This window comes from Micrasema longulum, unplaced genomic scaffold (assembly GCF_059751315.1).
Source record: "Micrasema longulum isolate JH-2025_06_02 unplaced genomic scaffold, ASM5975131v1 h1tg001583l, whole genome shotgun sequence".
NCBI classification, from domain to species: Eukaryota; Metazoa; Arthropoda; class Insecta; order Trichoptera; family Brachycentridae; genus Micrasema; species Micrasema longulum.
In genome coordinates, this window is record NW_028278766.1 from 74,811 (window position 1) to 99,988 (window position 25,178).

Here is a 25,178-nt window from a genome sequence, read left to right on the forward strand (position 1 = left end):
GTTCCGCAGACTCCCGCGCGGCGCTGCCGGCAGTGCGCACACAGGCTCCTCGCATCCCGTCCGATCTAAATCCAGAAACCCGCCGAAAATGCGCTCGCAGACCTGCCCGACGCCCCGCAGACGAGAAAACTGACGCGGAGCCGAGCGCAACGCCGCCGCCGCCACCCCGGGCGTCCCGACGCGAAACCCCCGGCCCAGCGCGAGAAACCGCGGAAATCGGCACGGCTCTCGCATCTCCGGGTGCCATATTAACTATTTTACTACCCGTGCTCCGGGAAGCGACGCGTCAATAGCGAGTCAGTTAAACTCTCAATAAAACGGCGTGTTTATTTGTCCTGTGTTATTTTTCTTTCCCGACTTGATCGCGGGGCGCCACGTAAGGTCAGTTTTCGTATAACTTAAAATGGCGTTAAAGGTCACGGTGATTTACTAAACCTGTTCGGTGCCCTTAGGACTGTCGAGTTGAAGATTTTTTTAAGGGAGTGATTCGAATCGCGGTTGTCAAATAGGGTTCGCGCGGCCCGTGGTCACGAGCATGTTTCTTTTTGTTTTAGGCCAATACGTAAATCGACAGGAGTGATTTGTGCACGAGCCCAGATGCGTAGATCGGAAGATTAGTGAAAACTTTACTATTTGACTATCAAAATATCTGTTAGTTTTAATGTAATTTGTGTGATTGTTCGTAAGTCGTAACTCAAAGGTGTATTAGCGATATTTATTGTGGAATCGATGCTTGTATTGTGATCGCGGTTAGATGTAATCGACAATAATGCGTGTGAAGGAGGTCGGTTTGTTTTGCGGAACGAACGAGTAATTATGTTTTTTAAAAACGAAGTATGGATGCCTCATTGGCCGACAGCCGCGGTCGCAAATAACGCTGGGCACATAAAAATATAAATGGCGCACTGTCGAAAGGCTCGCGTTTGTTATTTTTTGATTTTGGTCGCTGGAGTCATTCCCCACTCTCGGGGAGTCGACAAAGAGGATGACTTCGCGGAGAATCTGGAGGAGTTCTTGCGCTACGACGACGAGATGGTCAAGAGAAGTCTGCAGGGTGGAGATGGAGACGCGGCCGCGGGGTATGACGCGGCCATATCGAACGCCGTGTTCGATAAAAGTCTCGAAAACGAAATAACAACACGCAAAATCGACTATTTCGACACCAATTCTAGAATATACGACAGCCGACCCGCCGAAGTTCTGTTCTCAGAGACCGACGGGCACTTGGAAGACTCCAGCCTCACAGTCTTCGACAAGAGAAGACACTTCGAAGTCTCGGACATGGCTGGAAGCGACAAAGAGTTCGAAGAGCGAGAGCTCGTCGACAGTCCGGTGAACTTGCTCCGGAAGCTCGAGAACTATAATCCGGAAGGTCTGAAGCCCGCGAGCAAAAAGAGAAATCTAGAAAAATCTGTCGAGGACATCCTCAAGAAAGATAAATCGAACGCCGCGTTCAAGAGACGGGAGTTCACATCGGACGCGAGGTCTTTTAGGAAAGAGCTGGAAGCGCTTCAGGCCAACGCCACGGTGAACGCGTTCAGCAGAAAGGACTCTTTGGACGCTATCAAACCCGTCGGTCGAAGACCGGGCAGCTCTTTGAGGGAACTCGCTTCCAGAAGGCAGCAGGACAAAGCGAATAAGAACATACAAAATGATCACGACGCGTATCTGCCGAATCTCGACGAGACCCCAGTGAGCAAAGGAGAATTCGTCAACTCGTACAACAGCGGCCAGTTCGACCAATCCAGAGTTAGGTACACGGACAAAATCAGACAGTTGAACAAGAAGTTGAGCGATCCGCTGTACGCTAACACTCTGAACTCGATGGGGGTCGCGTCAGCCAGCGCCGTGCTGGGGATCTCGTGTGACTTCGAGAATCCGTGCGCTTGGCTGTGGAACCGCACCAACAACAGCCGAGGGTTCGAGGTCACTTCCCCAGCGGATATTCTGAGCCAAAACAGCAGCCAGAACTACGCCCTACGTGGGCCGGACACAGATGCCGACTTCAATGAAAATGGTGAGTTTACGACAGTGTTATAAATCATATGACAAAAATACTGAGTGATTTAATTTTTCTTTTCAAAATTCTAAATAATATGGTTGATTCGCCGCATCTTTTCTCTTCTCTCTTCGCTATACCAGATTAAATTCCCTTTTTTATATACCAACTTGTAAAAACAATTATACCTCGAATTCATTCATTAGACGACCGTAGAAATTATAATGGACTCAGTATTGATGTAGACATTTTTAACTGCACGTTGCATTTGTACAGAAAATTTCTTCATGGAGTCGATTATTTGGGATAGTTGCTGAATGTGCATTTTGAGTGGTTTACGCTATGTATATGTGCCGCATGTAATGTATATGTTTATGTATGTTTTATATGTGCCTTCATGTGTGTGCGTTGATGTCTCAGAGTGTGCATTGGGTATTTAATTTATTACCAACGATAACCTCCATGGAAAACGCAAATGATTATTTTCAACTTGAATTTTTTTTTTTTTGGCACATTTAATGTCAACATCTTTTGCATAATTTGTGACTTAATTAACTTAATTTAAAACTTAATTGGTCTTTTTATGTAAAAAAATGTTGTTTTTAATACTTATTATATATGACTGAATGTTTTCTTAATAAAATAAAATAAAACACTAGCCTACAGGTCCGGGAAGAGTCGTAACCTAAATTCTATAGAGATCGCTTTGCTTGATCAAAATGGATAATGTAAGTACTTCCTCTTCATACCCGAAACCGTTTAAAATCCGGGGGTCTTCCTATCGGTTTCAGGCATACAAAATAAAAGGTTTTAAAAAATAACGAGTAAAATTTCAATTTCGCATATGGCGATTTTCTCCAATGAAGTGCATATTATGAACTTCTGGATTACTTTCTTTCAGCACAAAAATGGTAAGGCTACCAGTTTACAGATAGCTACCTCGGGCAGCTTTTCTCGTTCGGCAACGAGCACATTTCCTTGTGTGGGCACCACCAAGTTGACTTATAAATTTATTTATTTTCCAGAAACAAACAGTCGACAATAATATGCCTAATAACATAAAAAAAGATACGGTTCAAAGACAGACCAGCGAAGTTTCTAAATAAAAATCATACATATTAAATTGTGGTACAACAAAAGGGTGTGTTTGTATGTATTTGTACGAGAGTAAGTGTAGAGGTGTTGTGTGTGTATTTGTGTGGGAGTAAGTGTTCAGGTGTGTGTAAGCGTGAGCATCATTAAATAGCAAGTGGGAGCTTATCGCAGCCAGAACGATAAGGTGTGCCAGCTGTGGCGATTTACATTTGATAAAACTCCACTACTATCACTGCCCTTTCACGGTGAGTTTGGCAAATTATATTGTCGGATATTATCTTTCATTCTAATGACCATATTTCAAACACGAATGGTAGCAAAAACGTTATTTCATTAACAATGTTTTGAGTATGTTCAAATGTTGCAGACCAGCTGGATTTCTTCCCTAGGGAGTTATTTAGATCTAAATTTGTTGCAACAGAAACGGAAAACATTATTGAGAAGGGAATATGGAGATCTATGCATTTACAGCACTTATGACCTGTAATTGACTGGTTTGGAAGTGGAAGTGGCCAGATGAATCTCACCCACATGATAAAGATTTCAGCTCTTTTACTTCACAAAAGTCAACGTATGGAAGAGTTGAGGAAATTATCATCATTCCATGACCACTCCATAGTTGGAGCATCTGGTGCCCACGACGATCCTCCAGGCATCTCGGTCCCAAGTCAGGTTCGCGTCCCGTAGTTCTGACACGAACTGCCGACGAACTGTCAGCAGAGGACGTCCAAAATGTCGAGAACCTGATGCCTTGTAAAGTAGGCAAGCGTGGTTGAGGCTCTCAGGAGGCATCCGCAGCACATGGCCAAGCCAACCGTATCGCCTCCGCTTGATGACAGTTCTCACCGGATGCTGCTGTTGAGGAAATGTAGATGTTTAAACAAAGGAAGAATGGTTAATGTTACACAGTGTGTAAAGTGGCCACTTAAACCAGCCAAAGTATGTATATGTATTTCATTGCTATTTAATTATCCTTCATTTTTGTATACTCTGTTTTACCTCTTGTGTAAATTGTAAAAAAACAAAAAAAAATTATATAAAGATAAAAAGACAGGTCTAAAACCCTGTAAAAGCCTAGACTTCAATATTCCCTCCTAGAATATGTTTTCCCTCTCTGTTGCAACAAATTTAAATAAAAATGTAAGTATTTGTGTAAAAATTTGAAGGATCTTCGTCGGCTACGTGTAATTGAACATGTTTTAAATAAATAAAAAACAAAAATGTAAAAAAAAAACAGTCAATGACAGGTCATAAGCTCTGTAAATGCCTAGACTTCTAAATCCCTTCTCTAAAATATTCTCCGCCCCTGTTGTAATTTGTTAAAAATGTTTTTATTCAATTATTTATTCGACATTTTATTTACATACTTATACACTTTAATAACATATAAGGGTGGGCATATTGCCATAAGGCAATTTCTTCCTACCTGCCCGAACTGTTCAGTTTGTACACGCGAAAACATTGATTGACTCAAAAGAGTAGATAAGTAAACGGTCATTTAAAAAGATTCATTTAATTAATGAACTTTGAACTTAAAAAATAAAACAAACTTTATTTGACATAAAATTGATATTTTTATGTCATTTTAAATAATATTTCGTAGTCATTTAAATAATAATAGAAATGTCCGTCAAATGTCCACCACGGTGTTGTTTAGTCCGAGAGGTCAAATTTTCATTAGTTTAATCATTGGATGAGAAAAGTACAACACTAACAAAATGTGCTTTTTGTTATCTTTGACAATCTGACAGATGGAAAAATAATTCAATTTTCAAGTAATGCATTTGCTACTTACACATGCATTTGCTACTCACACATGAAATGTGATCCCATCCTGTTTCTTTAAGATCTGAGCAGTATTTCTACACTTTAAAACGACACAACACGGCATAGTTGAATCTAAATCGGAAGTTGCGTACTGAGCGACGTCTACAAAAAAACTAATGTGTCAAAATGTAAAAGTACTCGTTTAAGAGTAGTTAAGTCACCTTCTGTTTGATGCGGTTTCTGGACTATTTTTAATTCTTTGATTCTGGGTATGTTAATACAGAATCTTATAGTTTTATAAAAAATTCAAACAAAAATAAATATTAAATTTCAACAATACTATGAAAAGAGTAGGGGGGATTGGAAGGAATGACGAAGGAGAAAGGAAAAACAAAAATATTTAGCTAGTCACATTTCAATCTTTGTAAAGAAGGGGCGGGGCGTGTCTGACATTAGTTGGTAGATTATTTTACAATCAAGCAGCTACTACTGTGAAAGAGAAGGCAAGAAAATTAGAGCGGTGAATGGGTATTGAAAGGGTTCTCTAATTACTAGAACGAAGAGCCCGTGTTGTGATAGAGGTTGGAAGTTTAAAAAGAATATTCACAAGCTCGTACAGGAAACTTTTTTTTTAGACAAAAAGTTTTGAAAAATTAATTTATTTATTTAATACGTTTATGTACATTACAAAAATAAATTTAAGGCATTATTCTTATTCTTAGAGGGGGGGGTCAGTGCTATGCAAGCTCCTGACGTCACTGCAATCTGTGAAGATCTATTGTGACGGGTCCCCGAGAAGAGTTCTCGTCCTCCAAGCCCGGGTCTATAAAGATTCTGGCTACTGTGTGGAAGGCGAGAGTTTGCATTTTGCTAAATCTCCCCCTCCAGGACTTACTTAAGTAAAGATACCTCAGAAATTTCTTCTAAACCATCTCCAGCATAACAGAGTACTTCAACTCGTGCAGCGCAATGCAGTGCCCTATGCACAATCGTGTGCGGAAAGTATGATAATGAGATGATGAAATAATAACAAAAAACAATTTAAAAAAAAAACAAAAAAAAAAAATTCCGCGAACCCCACACGCGATACTTATTATAGCAATCACAGTAGTGTTTATTCGTAAAAAATATCGCTGTAATATTTCTTAAATGTATGTTTTTGTGTGGGCACCATTATACTATCATACTTCAATTTTATAGGAAGTGATTTATGGGTGTTATTTCATACACCCACGCTGCCCGCTCAAAGCGAGGTAAATTGCAAACAATTCAAACGTGGAATGAAAAATAACAGAAGTTACATTGTTTTGTTATAGGCCTGCCATATTGTGCATTAGAGTGTGTCAATGATGTTTGAAGTTTTTTTTATTTTTTTAGACGTCAAAGTGAAAGGGGTCTAAAAACTTGCATTTTGGATCACACTGAACCTAAAAAATATTTTTTTTGTAAATTGTACTTTTTTGCCCCTCAACCGAGGTTTATTGATTTATTTATGCTTAGTGCTTAATGAATGTTGATAAATCGAATGTGATGGTTTTTGAAAGGGATGAAAATATAACTAAACGTGAGATCAGTGTGAACGGAGATGTTCTGAATCAGGTAAAAGAATTTGTGTATCTGGGAAGTATGTTTACTAGGGATGGAATGACTGAAAGATATTGAAAGGAGGGTGAGGGCCGGGAACAGGGTGAACGGTGCACAGAAATCTACTTTGGCAAACAAATGTTTATCGCAAGAGGCTAAACTAGCAGTTTACAATGGAGTTCTAGTGCCAACTCTAATGTATGGGAGCGAAGTATGGAATCGGAAAAATGATGATGAAACTAGGTTGAATGCTGTCGAAATGCGATCCCTCAGGCAAATGTGTGGTAAAACGATGTATGATAGGTGCACAAATGTCGAGATCCGTGAACTGTGTAAGGCTGAGACACGCATTTTCGACAGAATCAAGAAAGGGGTGCTGCGTTGGCTTAGACACGTAGAGCCAATGGACAGCGAAAGAACGGCTAAAAGGATCTACGATGCGAATGTTGATGGATGCCGAAAACGAGGAAGACCGAGAAAGACGTGGCACGACCGAGTCCATCAAATACTTGAAGATGGACATGTCAAAAGTAGGAATAATCGGCGTGCGTGCATGAGAAGATGTACATTTTGTTATTTATCTATGTTGATAAAATTATTTATTTAAGTAGAGATATAACTAATTTAGAGACGACCCTTCTTTATTTACATTTAAGTCAAGATTGTAATGTCACTATCTAAATATTTAAATGGTTCCTTTATCCTTCTTCTTTCTTTCCCATCCCCTCTCCTCTCTTCATAGTTTAGTGCTATTTTTTTAAATATATTTTTATTTTGTTAATCTTTGTTTTTAATTTTTAAATAAAATTGTAAGATTCAATATGTCTATGTATCTATAATTTTCTCAAACTGAACGGTTTGGGTAGGTAGGAAGAAATTACCTTAAGGCAATATGCCCGCTCTTATTTGTATATATATTGTCAAATAAATAAACAAAAAAATCACTTGATCACATTACCAATTCAAACACGCTTTAAAACTACCGAAATGGAAAAAGTTCACACTCCGCGGAACTGATTCCGTTGAGGGCCTGGCTAATATTGACGAAAACAATGGCTCATTAAAACAATGCCACCCATTTATTACAAAACAAAGTGCAACTCACGCCCTTAGATGCTTATTTAATAAGGTTTAATGAAAATTATACAATTTAATTAGATTGATTTTCTTACTTAAATACGAAATGACAGCCGGTTTACCGCAACCAATCGACTTTTTTGAAAATTTCAAGCTCTGGTAAGGGCCAAAAGTAGTAATAAATATTTTTTACATTCCGAGTAATCCAAAAGGCAACTTTTTAGACCCCTTTCATTTCAAAATTCCGAAAAAAAAATATCGACTTACCCCATTGTGCATGTTTTTAATTACTTTTACTTATGACTCGCGTTCTATTATTTTTTGCGTATGTAATAGTATTAACGAAAAGCGGACTGTAGTGAAAAAACGAATTTCGTACAAGGTTGGAAATATTTGAAGTCATGATAGGAGAACGGTGATGGACCTACCTTTGATGCAATGAGGATGTTCTTCAATTTCGGGGCACTGGATTACAAAGTTCACTATGAAATATTATATTTAATAATTTAATTCAATAACTTTCACAAAGACTTTAAAAAAAAAGTTTATGCGATGTTAAATGCATAGAATTAAGAATAGTCCAGAAACCGCAAACGCGCATCAAACAGAAGGCGACTAAACTATTCTTAAAGGAGTAGTTTTACATTTTGACCCATTAACTTCTTTATAGACGTCGCTCAGTACGCAATTTCCGATTCAACTATGCCGTGTTGTGTCGTTTAAAAGTGTAGAAATACTGCTGGGATCTCAAAGAAACACGATGGGATCACCCATGTGTAAGTAGCAACTGCATGTATCAGTAGCAAATGCATTCTTTAAAATGTAATTATTTTTCCATCTGTCAGATTTCCAAAGAAAATAAAATGCACATTTCGTTAGTGTTGCCAGGGTAGTATTTTTTTTACCCTACTTTGCTCATATAATAAGAGAACTAATGAAAATTGGACCTCGGATTAAACAACTCTGCGATGGACACTTGATCGACATTATCTTTAAAACATCAAATATTATTTAACATGATATAAAAATATCTGTTTCATGTAAAGTAAAATTTGTTTTTTTGTTTTATATTTTAAGTTTAAAGTTCATTCATTCAATTTCTCTTATTAAATGACTCTTTACTTATCTACTTTGTTGTGTCAATAGATATTTTAGGGTGCACAATAAAATTTTAGAGAAATTAACACATTGCTTTTTTTTACTAAGGTATGTAAGCATTTGTTTTATGATTATATTTTTTCCCGTCGTGAATGACATCACGAATGCGCGCGGCGAAAGTGGAGCAAAGTGGGGGGATTTTCGGACACAGTCCAATGTATTCAAATATGATTCTACGCTTCTTTAATTAATTAATTTTAATTTCATTTGTTAAAATAAATAAAAATATTTTTAAAAAAAGGTAGTTTTTGGTTTAACAGGATTGATATTCAAATGTCTTAAGGCAAGCAATAGCTTCATTGTTTTTATAGACGGATCGCATGTGCTGGACACTCGTATTTCCTTCTCTAAAATGATCTCCATCTTTGTTGTAATATGTTAAATAATAATCATTATTCAAAATTTGTTTACGATTTTTTGCGTGAAGCGCTTGTGTACTAAGAAAATCATATTTTATCTTCGCCATGAAAAACTCTTTGTGAAAATAAACATGGATGATTTAATTCGATTTTTAAATTTATTCCATAAACAAATCCCGCGCGATCTTGGCGTTATTCTACTCCTACTGGCTACTGGCGCATGTGCCGGGTTTAAATTTAGAACGGACATTTGTAACATGGCGGTGACCGTTACGTTAAAAATATTCCCACAAAATGTACCAGCAATTCCAACATGTTATTTAATGAATATTCATATCTTAACAAATATTAATTTACACTTATTTGTTTATATATTTGTATAAACCACTTTTATTTTTTTAAATTACACTTCGACCGGTTTCGAGGTTACTACCTTATCGTCAGGAATTTAACTTTTTATAATAGTTCTTAAAAAAGCCCATTGGGCGTATTCATATAGCTCATGCAATTTAAATCTCTAGATGCGTATTTATTTCTTAAATTATTCTTTATCCCAATTGAGATATCAATATATTCAAAAATATATCAATGATATATATATAGATTCGAACTCGGAACTTTCCGTGAGTGAGTCATGCTTCTTAAACACTACACCACGGAGGCTGCCCACGTATTGTGTAATTAAATAAATAAAATAAAAAAAGATTTGTGTAAGTGTGCGCGTATATGATAACCATGTTATGTTTGATGACGTAACTTCCTGCTTTATGTCAAAATGTATGTCTAAAAGTTCGGTCTCTCTATGGTTAGCGGTTAGAGTTGGCGCGCGATAGATCGGAAGTTCTATTTTTAAATTTCCGATCCAGAGCTAAACGAAGTTAATTTACTGTGATTCAAAGGAAAATCGCCAGCATACAGTATTTAATTTATTTATTAAATGTATAACTAGCCGACAACAGTGGGTTGCTGCCGACTGTAATATTGTAGAAAATACGGCCCTTCGGGCCTCGGTTGCTTAGGATCTCAGGCTCCTAGAAATATCGCCCCTTTGGGCCTCAAAATTTATTTTTTGTTATTCGGAGTATGCTAAATTGACAGTCCTAATTTATTATATCGAATCGGTAAGATCGATTTAGAAAAACCTAGATAGTTGACATTATCTCTGGTTGAAAAGTCAACAAAGTATTTCTATACTCTCTATATACTCTCTATTTCTATACTGTATAGGTACTCTTTTTTTTCTATGGTCAAAACATTCCTTACAAGGTGCGGGGGCTTTAAAGCGGAAACCGGAAATACTACACGTAGATATAATGAGTGACGTCATTATTTACGATTTTAAAATGAATACTATTTTTAACATTTTTTATTTATTTTTGCGTGCGTTTTTGAGATATTTCATCTTACTCCAAATTTTTTTAAATATTAATGTGTACACGAAAACATTTTTTAAATTTAATTCCGGGTTGGGCTGGAACTCCTTATTCTGGGCGTCCACCTGCCATCATTTTGCATACCCAAGTGTCCTCCCCTCTGCCATTTTAATTTTGCTGCGCAATCCATGATATCTACGTCTCTGGTTCGGCGCCTTACTTCTTCATTTCTTATTCTATCTCTTAGACATACACCGAGCATGCCTCTCCATGGATCGTTGCGTACATTTTAGTTTCTGGCTACTCTTTGTCTTAGATATGGTTTCTAGTCTTTATGTATATGTATATAAAGTGTTTTAATAAATAAATACATCATAAAAGAAGGCCCCATATTCTAAAAACCACTGGTTAAACCTGACGATGAAAAAAACTCACCCCCTACCCAATAGCCACATACTTTACGGATCTGGGCTTGGACGGGGGGAGATTGAACAAAAAGATAACTTTTGTTTTTACACTTTAAAGATTTACAATTTTAAAGTCGAATTAAAATCTGACATAACTGTCAGTTTTAAATTTAAACGGCTAAATACAATAGCTAGACTGGCTAGATGCTGCTCTTTTAACATATAAGAGCATCTAGGCGTAAAAATGTTGCCGCTTCAAAAAAAAAAAAAAATTCCCATATCTTTTGCTATCTTCCCGAAGAAACGAATACACGTATCGAAATGTAAAAAAAACCGTTTTTTAATACCTCGGTAGATAAGAACAGACGAAAGTAGAGCAAACAGTCTTGGCAATTGTCAAAAGTCATACAAAAATCATATTCAAGCGAGCATTTTTTGCTTGAATTGGGATTTATTGAGTTTATAACCGCTTTGAAGTAGACACTTTTTATCATAGAAACCCATTTAAAATATAAATGTGAACTGTTAAAAATTTTAATTCAATAAGAAACGCGGACTAAATTTTCGACGTCAGTCATTGGTTGGATTTGATCTATGTGGTCACTCCGTGGTGATGTGGTCAAGCGTCTTGACCACATCACCACGGAGGCCTGGAAGCACGGAGGAGATATTACAGAAGTTAAGTATACCGTCTCGATATGTATCGAAAAAGATAGCCTTTATAATCGCGGCCCTGGGTTCGCGAAAGTCGAGAACTACTCACGGGGATCCGCCACAATAGATGTTTGCAGGTCGCAGTGACGTCAGGATCTTGTATAGCACTGACCCATTTGGCACCTCAAGGAATAAGAATAAGTTGATTTGTTTATTTATTAATTTTTTTGTACATAAGATTATTATTTCATTGGCGGGCTTATTGCCAAACGGCAATTTCTTCCAACCAACCAATAAAATAAAAAAAATATTTTTATAATTTAAGTTACAGAACATATTCAATAAAAAAATAAGATTAAAAAGCTAAAGATATTTAAAAATAGAAATAAACGTATTTGTTTATAAATTACCTTAAATCAAAACTATTACTCAATGGGAAAAATGAAAAAAGAGGGAAAAAGAAAGGAGGCGAGATTGAGGAAGAGAGAAGAGATGTTTCTTCAGACGTGATTTAAACAGAGATAATGTAGTCTTTGATGGTGGATGGGGGATGATTCCACAGTCGAGCCGCATGGACACTATATGAGTTAGAGAAGAAAGAGGAATTGTGGATGAAGAGAGTGCCTTGAGAATTAGAACGAAGAGGTAAACCATGAACTGATAAGCGTTGAAATTTTTCACGCAGGCATATAGGAACGTTAAGACTTTGAAGTACATTGAACAGAAGTGAGAGGGAGTGATAGTCTCTCCGCTGTCTAATTTTGAGCCATTTCAGTTGCCTACGATAATCGGAAATGTGGTCATATTTCCTAAGACCAAAAATGTACCTTATGCATGTATTCTGAAGTCGTTCAAGTTTATCGAGTTGCTCACAGCTTAAATCAGTCATGGAAACATCAGCGTAATCTAGAATGGGTAGTAGGAATGCTTGTACAAGGGTGCATTTAGTATTTATGGGTAAGAATTTTTGCAACCTTCTAAGTGAGTGTTGACTGAAAAATATTTTGCGGCTTAATTCATTAGTATGAGCTCGCCAGCAGAGATGTTCATCCATTTGTACTCCTAGATTTTTTACGGATTTCCTGTAGCGAATATTGGTACTATTGACATTAAGAGGATTACGTGAAGATACGTCTAACTTACTAAGCAATCTTTGACTACCCGCAAACATAATTTGTGTTTTAGATGGGTTTATTAGTAAACCATACTCTTTTGTCCATGTTGACACGCAATTTAGTGTATTAGACATCGATTCTATTGCTTCGCTGCTGGTTTCAGGTCTGCAATGAAGATATAGTTATAAATCAAAGTTGTGTCTTCAAAAGTGTACAAAATTATAATAATCTTCCCAATGAACTAAAAACTATTAAAAATAATATATCAATAAATAAATTTAAAGTTAATCATAAGAATTTTTTTGAATACGTGTAAAAACAATATTCAATTTTAATTTGTATGAATGTAATATTGTTTTATGTTTTTTCTTTATATGTCCTATCTTTTTATTTTTCCTTCTTATGTTCTCGTATTTAAAATGATATAAACTCCTATATATAAACAACTAAAACAACGTAAGTCACTCTCCAAGCACAAGAGTTAGTCTCTTTTTTGGAGAGTTACAGTGATAATATTTACCAGATGTGTAAAAGTAGAAATGTTTAGAATGTTACAAAAACATGTACTTTTTATGAAATTTATTAATAAAAAATAAAAAAATCATCTGCATAGAGATGATATGAACAATTGAGACTTTCTGCTATCGGATTGATAAACAGGGAAAAAAGTAATGGTGATAAAACTCCACCTTGAGGTACTCCAGCGACAATATCAACCCATTCCAATTGATGATCTGGTGTTTTGATGTACTGATGTCTACCTCAAATAAATAATGTTTGAATTTACTTATTTATTTTATTTATTTATTTATATATACGCCCAATAGGCATTTTTATGGACACATTTATACATAGTCAATTATTATAACAAAATTATTATTATTATTATTATTTTTTTTTTTTTTTTTTTTTTCACAGTTTTAAAATGTACAGAGTTTATTTGTTTCAGGTCCCGACTAGCTAGGAAATTCCTGTGTTTAGGAAGGACCTTATTTTATTCATGTGTTTTTTTTATTTTTAATTTCATTAAATGATGCTTAATAAATTCAAAGAATAATAATTACAATATAAAAAATCAATATAAATTTAAATTAGAAAACATGCAAGTAATAATAATAAAAATTGAATCATAAAAATAGATTAGAAAATATGCCATTAATAGTAAATAAATGAGACACAATTATTATAAATTATAAAACATACCGATAATAATAAAAATTGAACCACAAATACACATTATAATATATAAAATGAGTAATTAAGAAATTAAACAAAAATATAAATTGGAAAACATACCGATAATAATAAAAATTGAAGAACAAAAATAAATTACAGAATATACCATTTATAATTTTTTTTAAAAATAAGATACGGTTAAAATACTAGTTTTAAAAAGAAAAAAAAAACATACGTAAATGAATAAACATAAAAAGTAAAAATGAATTAGAAAGACTCAATGGTTTATAGTAGACTTTGTGGGAGTGGAAGCGGGAAAGAGGTGTTTATAATTGAATTTGATTCAGTGATCGTTTGAAAGAAGACAACTTGTTATTAAAGAAATCAAGACTGGTATGTTTGTTGGCAGACCTAAAAATTCTGGGTATAGGGGAATGAAAACCATAGTTAGTTCTATGGTTATCGGTATGAAAGAGTGAGTTTTGTCTGAGGTTTCTAGTTGGGATATTTCATTTTATTAAGCTCTGTAGTTCAGGCGCATCAAAAAAGTGAGTTGAGAATTTTAAATAGGACTATAAAGTCGGATTTATTTCGACGGTCTTGAAGAAAATATATATTTAAGGTAGTTTCTAACTCATTATACGTATATAGGTCTCTGGATAAGCCAAACCTCCAGCCTATCTTTCTTAAAAATCGATGTTGAACTGATTCAATATTCTTGATGTGAACATAATAATATCGCGTCTAGATTACTGTAATGGAATATACGCAAATCTCCCAAAATATCAAACTACTAAACTTTAATCTGTTTTCAATGCAGCAGCAAGGCTTATTACGGGAGTAAAAAAATATTCTCACATCTCACAACATCTTCGAGATTTGCACTGGTTAAAAAGCTCAGAGATAATAAAATACAAGCTGTGCTGGACAGTATTCAAATCCCTTCATGAAATGGCTCCAAAATACCTATCGGACCTTTGTATTAGAGAAAATACATGTCAAAGAAAATCTACTCTTAGGTCAGCATTTGATTCAGGAAGAGGAAAACTTGTTGAAATCCGGCGCTCCCCAAACACTAGATTTGGAGATCGTGCTTTTGCCACCGCCGGCCTCTCTGGTTACGAATCATCGACAGTCCCAGTCAGTTCAGATCCCAACTAAAATCCCACTTCTTTAAACTATCATACCCTCAATTTTAAATCTGGAAATATAATGTATCACTTAAGTTTAGTTGGAATGTAAGTTTAGATATACAATTGTAAAGCGCCCTTGAGGTGATTTTTTACAAAAATGGCGCTATATAAATCAGCCAAATATTATTATTATTACACCAGAGCAGCTCAAAATTCGCTCTTAGGAAGAGCAGTTAGTAACTTTTCTAAAATTGAGAAGATGTACGATTTAGACATCTTTAACGACTCAGCTCTCTGCTACAAACGGAAGCTGAGTCTTATAGATATTAATGTTTAGTATTACTAATATTATTATTGTTATTATTGGAGCACATAAGAGAATTTGCTTTTGTGTGCCCTACTTCAAAGTTTAAAGTTACTGTAATATTAGTATCATTTAGCCTCTTTGAAAATAAACAGAAACAATTAATACTAAACTAGGTACTACCAGAATACACACTACATAAACACCACATCTTATTCACATCACTCCATACACCTCACTCCACGCACTACATTTCATACTCACAACAATAAAAACACAATCGCTAGTAAATTCACACAAAGCACAATTTTTTCTTACATCTTGTTGTACTGTTAGATAGTTGTTTCATATATTGTGTTGTGTACGTAATTGGTGCTGTGTTAGGTTTATTTTTTGTTCGTAATATTGTCTAGATTTATATTAACATAGCACTGTGTGCACAACATTAAATTTAAACAAATAAACAAATAAACAAAGTATGGAGACCAGATAACAGAGGAATATTCTAGGTGCGGGCGAACTAGGGAACATAAGAGAGCTTTAAGGGTATTGATATTTTTGAAGTCAGCTGTGCTTCTGTTAATGAATCCAAGAAGTTTTAAGGATTTATTGATAACATGTTCAATATGAATTGTAAAAGAAAGTTTAGTTTTAAGTATAATACCCAAACCTCGTATACTAGACACAGATGATAATATTTCTTCGTTCAGTGAGTAGTCGCATATGATTGGATTTCCTAGACGAAAAAATCTCATAACCTTGCACTTACTTAAGTTGAGACGTAGATTATTGGATGAGCACCAGGCGCTAAAAGACAATAAGTCAGATTGTAATAGTGAACAATAGCAAGAAAAATAATTTAAATTTATTTCAACAGAGAGGGAAAAAATTTTGAGAAGGGAATATGGAAGTCTAGGCATTTACAGGGCTTATGACCTGTCATTGGCTGGTTTAAGTGGCCACTTTACACACTGTGTAACATTCACCCTTCTGCCTATGTTTGAACATCCACATTTCCTCAACTCTTCTATCTGTTGACTCTGTTGACGTTTGAAATAAATTTAAATTTGAACAACTCCCTAGGGAGGAAATCCAGCCAGTCTGCAAGCATTTGGACATAATCAAACATTGTTGAATTACTACCTGGTAAAAGAAGAAGTATAAAAATTGAAAAATTGTTTTCAGGCGTTGCCTAGTAGGTGATTTGGTTCAGCCGGATGAATCTCACCCACGCGATAAAGGTTTCAGCTCTTTTACTTCACAAAAGTCAACAGATGGAAGAGTTGAGGAAATATGGATGTTCAAACATGGGCAGAATGGTGAATGTTACACAGTGTGTGAAGTGGCCACTTAAACCAGCCAATGACAGGTCATAAGCCCTGTAAATGCCTAGACTTCCATATTCCGTTCTCAAAATTTTTTCCCTCTCTGTTTAAATAAATTTAAAGTAACAATGTTTGATTATGTCCAAATGCTTGCAGACTGGCCTGGTAAAAGAAGAAGTATAAAAATTGGAAAATTGTTTCCAGGCGTTGCCTAGTAGGTGATTTGGTTCAGCCGGATGAATCTCACCCACGTGATAAAGGTTTCAGCTCTTTTACTTCACAAAAGTCAACAGATGGAAGAGTTGAGGAAATGTGGATGTTCAAACATGGGCAGAATGGTGAATGTTACACAGTGTGTAAAGTGGCCACTTAAACCAGCCAATGACAGGTCATAAGCCCTGTAAATGCCTAGACTTCCATATTCCGTTCTCAAAATTTTTTCCCTCTCTGTTGAAATAAATTTAAAGTACTTTAGGTTAAATAGGTGCGAAGGTTTTCACGGTCACTGTTATCAATATTATGTATCTTTTTTGGGTGATACCGTGTATGTTGGATTTGATCCGACGTTTCGGCTACCATTGCAGGAGCCATCTTCACAGTTTTCCCTGAAGATGGCTCCTGCAATGGTAGCCGAAACGTCGGATCAAATCCAACATACACGGTATCACCCAAAAAAGATACATAATACTTTAGGTTAGTCAATTTGTCACACAACTTGGAATTTTTAAGGACAGGTCTTCTAGATTTTCATAGATTTCTTCGATATTAACATTGCGAGTAAAGATTGATTGGCATGGGTTAGCTCGAAGTCATGTTGATCGTGTTTATGTTTGTATCGTACTACATTATTGCCTTTGTTTGTCTTTGCTTTATTTATGTTTGTTTTTTTTCTAGTTCTTGTACATATGTTTTTTATTTATAACTGTTGAAATTGGTTAAGGTATATATTATTACGTAAAATGGTATAAGAAAGGCCAATTTTAACAAGAAAACAAAATTATGACTTGATGAAATCAGGCGACAGTGTAAATCTGAGACAAGTATAATTGATAAGATTAAGAAAGGGTCTCTGAGATGGTTTGGTCACGTAGAACGAATGGACGACGAGAGAATGGTAAAACAAGTAAATATGGCAAAAATGAACGGCAACGTTAGACGAGGACGACCAAGGAAGACGTGGCATGATCAGATAAACCAAAATCTTAAGTCTGGTCATGTCAAAAGCAGACAGAACCGAAGGGCATGTATGACAAGATGTATGAATGTGGAAGAGGCTAGGAGTGTATGCCAGGATAGACGTGTGTGGCGGTCCATTCTCTCTGCCTACCCCTACGGGGAAATGGCGTGATGGTAGTAGTAGTAGTAGTAGATGACTAGAAGAGAAAATGGTAGAACAGAGATAAGAAAAAACAAGACGGTTTATTACCCATTACAAATTGATGGGGAGTATGAAATGTATCAGAAGATTAGGTGCAATAAAAATATATATATATATATATATAATGCGATATGATCTTATATACGCTGCATTTAGTATAGTATCCCCAGGGAGGAAATCCAGCCAGTCTGCAAGCATTTGGACATAATCAAACATTGTAGAAAAATAATTATTTGATTCTGGTCCCGTTGGTTATGGCGCGGCTAAAATGGATACTTGAGTGTGGGCAGTGGGCAGTGTTTGTGGAATTCCGTCTTAACAAAACTTACAGAGACAATAATGTGGATATAATCTGTTACGTCCTAATAAAAATGGGCACCATGAATGCGCTGCATGCGAATACCCAGTAATTACACCATATTATATCTTAAATCATGTCCGCCATGGTCAGTTAACCACAACCGACGTCAACTGACGTGAAATAAAGATGTTCAGTAGTAACATATTACAACAGAGATGAAGAACATTTAAGAGAAGGTAATATATAAGTCTAGGCATCTACAGGGCTAATGACATGTCAATGGCTGGTTTTTTTTTTTTAAAAAAATATTTTTATTTTTTTTGTTTTTTTACAATAAACATAATAATAAAAGAGAGTAAATATAAAAAATAAAGCATAATTACATATCAATGAAATACTTATTAATAGAAAAATAGTAAACAAAAAAATCCCCCAAAGGCATGGCCTGTTCGTGGGTATACAAGAAAATGTTCATGAATTTTTGCTCCTATAATAAATAATGGACTGTTAGAATATTTTTGTAAAACATAAGAAAGAAAAAATAAAATTTCTGTAAAAGATAATATGGTATTTTTATTTTATAGTAATTAATAAAGGAAATAAAAAATATTAAAAAAAATATTCCTTATTATTTAAGGGCAACAAAATAAATTATAGAAAAAAAGAGTTCATATCTTTAGTTTGAATCCAGGATAGTGCGTGTTTTTTAAAAGAAGGAAAATTTTGAAAGTTTGGAATCAATGAAATATTATCAGTAAAAAAGGATTAAAAATTGGCCACTTTACGCACTGTGTAACATTCACCATTCTGCCCATTTTAGAACATATATATTCCTTCAATTCTTTCATCTGTTGATGTTTGTGAAGTTAAAGAGCTGAAACCTTTATTTATGCGGGTGAGATTCATCTAATTGAATTATTTCAGCTACATACTAGGCAACGCCTGAAAATTTTTTTTTTTCATTTTCTATACTTCTTCATGGACCGGGTGGATTTATCAACAATATTTTGAGTTTGTCCAAATTTTGTAGACAAGGACTGGATAGATGAAAGAATTGAAGGAATATAGATGTTCTGAAATGGGCAGAATGGTAAATGTTACACAGGGTGTAAGTGGCCACTTAAACCGGCCGTTGACAGGTCATAAGCCCTGTAGATGCCTGGACTTCTATATTACCTTCTCTTTAATGTTCTTTATCTCTGTTGTAATATGTTAATATAAACAGCTCCCCAGGGAGTTGAATCCAATCCTTGTCTACAAAAATTTGGACAAACTCAAAATATTGTTTATGTTCAGTAGTTTTAAAAAAATCTGTCGCTGCCGAATTTTATTTCAAAACAAACAAACCATCACACCGTTTCCCCGTAGGGATAGGCAGAGACGATAGAACGCCATATTACTCTATCTTGCCATACATACCTCGCTTGCTCTACATTCATCTTCTCATGTACGCAAGCCGATTATTCCTACTTTTGACATGTCCATCTTCAAGTATTTGATGGACTTGATCGTGCCACGTCTTTCTCGGTCTTCCTCGTTTTCTGCACCATCAACATTCGAAGAGTGGATCCTTTTAGCCGTTCTATTTATTTATTCATTATTTATTTTTCTTGCACCACAACAGACCAGGAAGGTGAATTACATCACAGAACACCAAGGCTTGAGAAAAATCACATTACATTTTTGTGTTCTCACCGGGAATCGAACCCGGAACCTTCCATGTGTGAGTTAAGCGTCTTTCGCTGTCCATTCACTCTACATGTCCAAACCATCGCAGCACCCCTTTCTTGATTCCGTCGATAATGCGTGTCTCAGCCTTACACACTTCATGGATCTCGACATTTGTGCATCTATCATACATCGTTTTACCGCACATATGCCTGAGGGATCGTATTTCGACAGCATTTAACCTACTTTCATCATCATTTTTCCAATTCCATACTTCGCTCCCATGCATTAGAGTTGGCACTAGAACTCCGTTGTGAACTGCTAGTTTAGCCTTCTGCGATAAACATTTGTTGGCCAAAGTAGATTTAATTGCACCGTTCACCCTGTTCCCGGCAGTCACCCTCCTTTCAATATCTTTCTCGTTCTTTCCATCCCTAGTAAACATACTTCCCAGCTATTTTTTTATATTATAAAGTAATGCCTAGTAGGAAAAGACCCGTGCTAAGGCAGACTAACATATATGTTTATTTACATATCTCCATATACATACACACACACGTGTGCATACATACACACATATACATGCATATATACATACATAAATATGTAAATGTATGTGTATATATATTTATACACAAGAATGCATTTGCTGCTTACACATAAGTGAGATCCCAGCGCTATTTCAAGACTTTAAAACGACACAACACGGCATGGTTGAATTCAAATCGGGAGTTGCGTACTGAGCGACGTCTACAAAGAAACTAATGGGTCAAAACGTAAAACTACTCGTTTAAGCGTAGTTTAGTCGCCTTCTGTTTGATGCGCGTATGCAATTTCTGGACCATTCTTGATTCTATAGATGGTACAATAAATAAATTATTTATTTTGTGTTTTAGGACATTTTCTCTACTTGGCAGTGGGTCCGGCAACAGAAGTGATGACTATTGCCAGTCCGGAGTACTATGGCATAATGGAGAAATGTCGGGTAAGACTAAAATATTTTTTCAAATATATTTTTAAAATTAAATTTGAAATTACTGCGCCTGTGAAAATCATACAATCTTAATACACAATGCTCTGTATGTTGCCAATCACAAGGCGCAATTATTTGTACTACAGGTGAACATCGTTTTGCGCCGCACAGTGAATCGAATGTATGGGGAAATCTCTCAAAAATCATATCTCCCGTAATTTTATGACAATATTCATGAAACAAATTGTAATCGATGGGTTTTATTGTAATCTACATGTCACATTAGGTTTGGTTTCTAAATTTATGGGAATCAATACAAAATGAAGGTACAAAAATATTAAAATAAGGTTGATAAAAATTTTCAAGTAATGGACACAAATATTTATATTTATTTTAAGCCGGCATTTAAGTGAAGAGTAAAAATTATCATTTTTTGAATTTAACATATTAGTTTATTACAAGTATTAATTTAGTTTCACACTTTGCAACACATAATCATAATCATAGATTTTGTGCTATTTTAAAATTATTTTATTTATTTATTTATTTAACTTTTTGTACATAATGTTAATTGTACATTGGCGGGCTTATTGCCAAATGGCAATTTCTTCCAACCAACCAATAAAACAAAAGTTTTATTTTTATAATTCAAGTTACAGAACCTATTCAATGGAAAAAAAAAGATTAATAAGTGAAAAATATATAAATATAGAAATAAACGTATTTGTTTATAAATTACCTTAAATCAAAAACTATTACTCAATGGGAAAAAGGAAAAAAGCGGAAAGAGGAAAAAGGAAAGGAGGAGAGATTAAGGAAGAGAAAGGAGATGTTTCTTCAGACGTGATTTAAACAGAGATAATGTAGTAACATCTTTGATGGTGGATGGGAGATGATTCCACAGTCGAGCCGCATGGACACTATATGAGTTAGAGAAGAAAGAGGAATTGTGTATGGGTATTAAGAGAGTGCCTTGAGAATGAGAACGAAGAGGTAAACCATGAACTGATAAGCGTTGAAATTTTTCACGCAGGTATATAGGAGCGTTAGGACTATGAAGTACATTGAACAGAAGTGAGAGGGAGTGATAGTCTCTCCGCTGTCTAATTTTGAGCCATTTCAGTTGCCTACGATAATCAGTCATATAATATTGTGCTTCACACCACGTAACATATCTGAATTTTTAAATCTTATTAATATACATATTATGCTTTGTACATCACAGCATTAAAATATCATAATTTACTTAGTGTATAAACAAAAGGCTTAAAAACTAGTCACTTTCAGAAGATTTCAGAAATTTCATCGTCACTTAATTCTACATTTGTGGGGTTCATAGCCCATAATCGATGACACACACGTGCTAAAACGTTTCACCTGAAATAGTATGATGATTGAAGAAAGCAATGTCATCATTTTCTATAGAATCCAATACATACGTATAACGCAACTCTTATAGTATTGCAAATGAAATCGGGGGGCATCGTCCTGCAGTACATTCACATCGTCCCTATCATGAAGAAATGAACTACAAAGGAACGTCGCCTATAAGGAGGTCATAAGCCCTGTAGATGCCTAGACTTCTATATTACCTTCTCTTAAATGTTCTTCATCTCTGTTGTAATATGTATTAATTCAATGATAGTTATAAAATCGAACCACCTTTTACCTAATATTCTTCTCAAGCACTTACTCTCAAAACTCGGAAGTTTGGTGTTTTGAGCTTTGGTAAGGTGCCAAGATTCGCACCTATATAGGAGTACTGGCATTATACAAGAGTTGAATAATCGGCATTTCGTTTTGACTGAGTATAGACTAGAGTTCCAGACAACACGCATCACGTTAAAAGTGTTAAACATGTCTAGTAAACTAACAATATTTACTAATTCAAATTTAAATAAATAAATTATTGTAAGACGTCACTCCCCATTAGGTACACAATAATTTATTTATTTATTAGTTTATACATACATTGTTACAAAAAATGGCACAAAAAACACTCTGGCAAATTCTGCTTGTACTAGGAGTAGGCTCAGTATATGAAGGGTCGGCAAGCCAGAAATATTAGTATGCCTAATGTTGCAATCGGTTCCTATATGGGCAAATGCCTGTTCTAATAAACCGATTTGTTGCGGCAAATATGGTTTTTCGAATGTTTCCTATAAATAAAAATAATGCTGAAGAAATAGAAAAACAGTTATAGCCCAAAAGAGAAGAAAAGAAAAAAAAGTATAGTTTACGTCAAATGTAAAAATAAAATTAAATATTTAAATATATACACATACACGCATACATACTACATCCACTACTTCGGGAACTACACTGGCTACGTTTTCCACAGAGGGTCGAATACAAACTCTGTTGGCTTATGTATAAGTCACTGCACAACTCGGCTCCGGAATATCTAAGGGAACTATGCATTCCAGATGAACTAGCTGACAGGCGTCTCACGCTTAGATCAGCTACGTCTACGGCGAGAGGAAAAGTTATTATACCTCTACGCAAACAGCGCACTAAATTTGGTGAACGCGCATTTGCGGTAGCAGGCCCTATGGCATGGAATGCTCTCCCAGCAGAGGTGCGAGGCTGTGAAAGTGAAGTGATGTTTCGGAAAAAACTTAAAACCCACTTGTTCTCTAAATCATTTGAATAAATCCGTAGCACGTGACAACAAAATAAATTATTTTAATTAAATTACAAATTTAAAAGCTTCAATTAAATTAACTTAACAATAGAATCACCATGTAAAGCGCCCTTGAGGTATTTTACTACGAAAATGGCGCTATATAAGTTATCCACAATCCACATACATACATATACACACACATACATATAAACACACATTTAAAAAAAAATATTTTACGTAATGGGAAACGTTAATGTAAATATATGTATCAAATTTATATAAAAATTGTATATAATTGTAATATTGTATGCTTATATTTTTTATCTGAATAAACTACTACGTATGCATAATTTTTATTCAATTGTTTGAATTGTTATTTTCAAAAACCTGTGGTAAATTTATAGTGATTTCTTTGTTTTACTAGATTGCCCCTGTGTCGATTACTGTGGCTTACGTATTAATTTCGTGAACATGTAAACTGCAAATAATTTGAAATGAATAAATAAATATTGTTTTTATATTTAAGGTGGAAGTCTGGCTGCATCAACATAATATGCAGAACGCAAGTTTTAAAGTTGTGACAGAACCAACGGATGGCACCCCATCTTGGGTTCTAAGCGAAATACAGGGGAACGGCTATGAAAGGTAAAAAATGAAATTTTAATTACGTATTTTTTTTTATTTCTTATTAAGCTGATGCGTGTACATCAAATGCCCTTTGTTTTAAGCATAGAAAATATGAATACATAATTTTGTGTTCGTCCAAGCGGTTTTAGAACTCATTAACTGAGCATGCAACTTTCACTTTCTTAAGAAGGCTTTTCATTGCTGCACAACTCGGTTTTTTAGGAAGTTCTTCCAGTCTCAATCACAAACAACTATCGAAGTGCTAATAAGCGACGTGATACTAATTTATCATCATGGTTGTTTATCGTATTCGTGATCAAAATGCAACATCCGCAAACACCTAATATGAAATGTCAAAATATTTACGTTTCGCGACGTATAATCCTGCTGCGCTATCACATATTTGAATTCCACCGGTGTAAATATGGAAAATATTCCAAAAATTCTATTACAAAATTTTTATTAATTTATTTATTATTTATTATTTATTATTCATTATTCATAATTCATTATTCATTATTCATTATTCATTATTCATTATTCATTATTCATTATTCATTATTCATTATTCATTATTCATTATTCATTATTCATTATTCATTATTCATTATTCATTATTCATTATTCATTATTCATTATTCATTATTCATTATTCATTATTCATTATTCATTATTCATTATTCATTATTCATTATTCATTATTCATTATTCATTATTCATTATTCATTATTCATTATTCATTATTCATTATTCATTATTCATTATTCATTATTCATTATTCATTATTCATTATTCATTATTCATTATTCATTATTCATTATTCATTATTCATTATTCATTATTCATTATTCATTATTCATTATTCATTATTCATTATTCATTATTCATTATTCATTATTCATTATTCATTATTCATTATTCATTATTCATTATTCATTATTCATTATTCATTATTCATTATTCATTATTCATTATTCATTATTCATTATTCATTATTCATTATTCATTATTCATTATTCATTATTCATTATTCATTATTCATTATTCATTATTCATTATTCATTATTCATTATTCATTA

General features: G+C 34.6%; 1 protein-coding gene across 1 annotated transcript in view; it reads left to right on the forward strand.

The window, feature by feature from the left end:
- The window catches only part of Alk (Anaplastic lymphoma kinase), a 75,138-nt gene continuing 49,960 nt past the window's right edge, over positions 1-25,178 (forward strand). Inside the window, exons 1-3 of the mRNA XM_088236608.1 lie at positions 1-2,017; positions 20,770-20,858; positions 23,999-24,117. Coding sequence (XP_088092734.1) covers positions 898-2,017; positions 20,770-20,858; positions 23,999-24,117 — 1,328 coding nt within the window. The 5' untranslated portion in view covers positions 1-897. The remainder of the gene's footprint in view (positions 2,018-20,769; positions 20,859-23,998; positions 24,118-25,178) is intronic.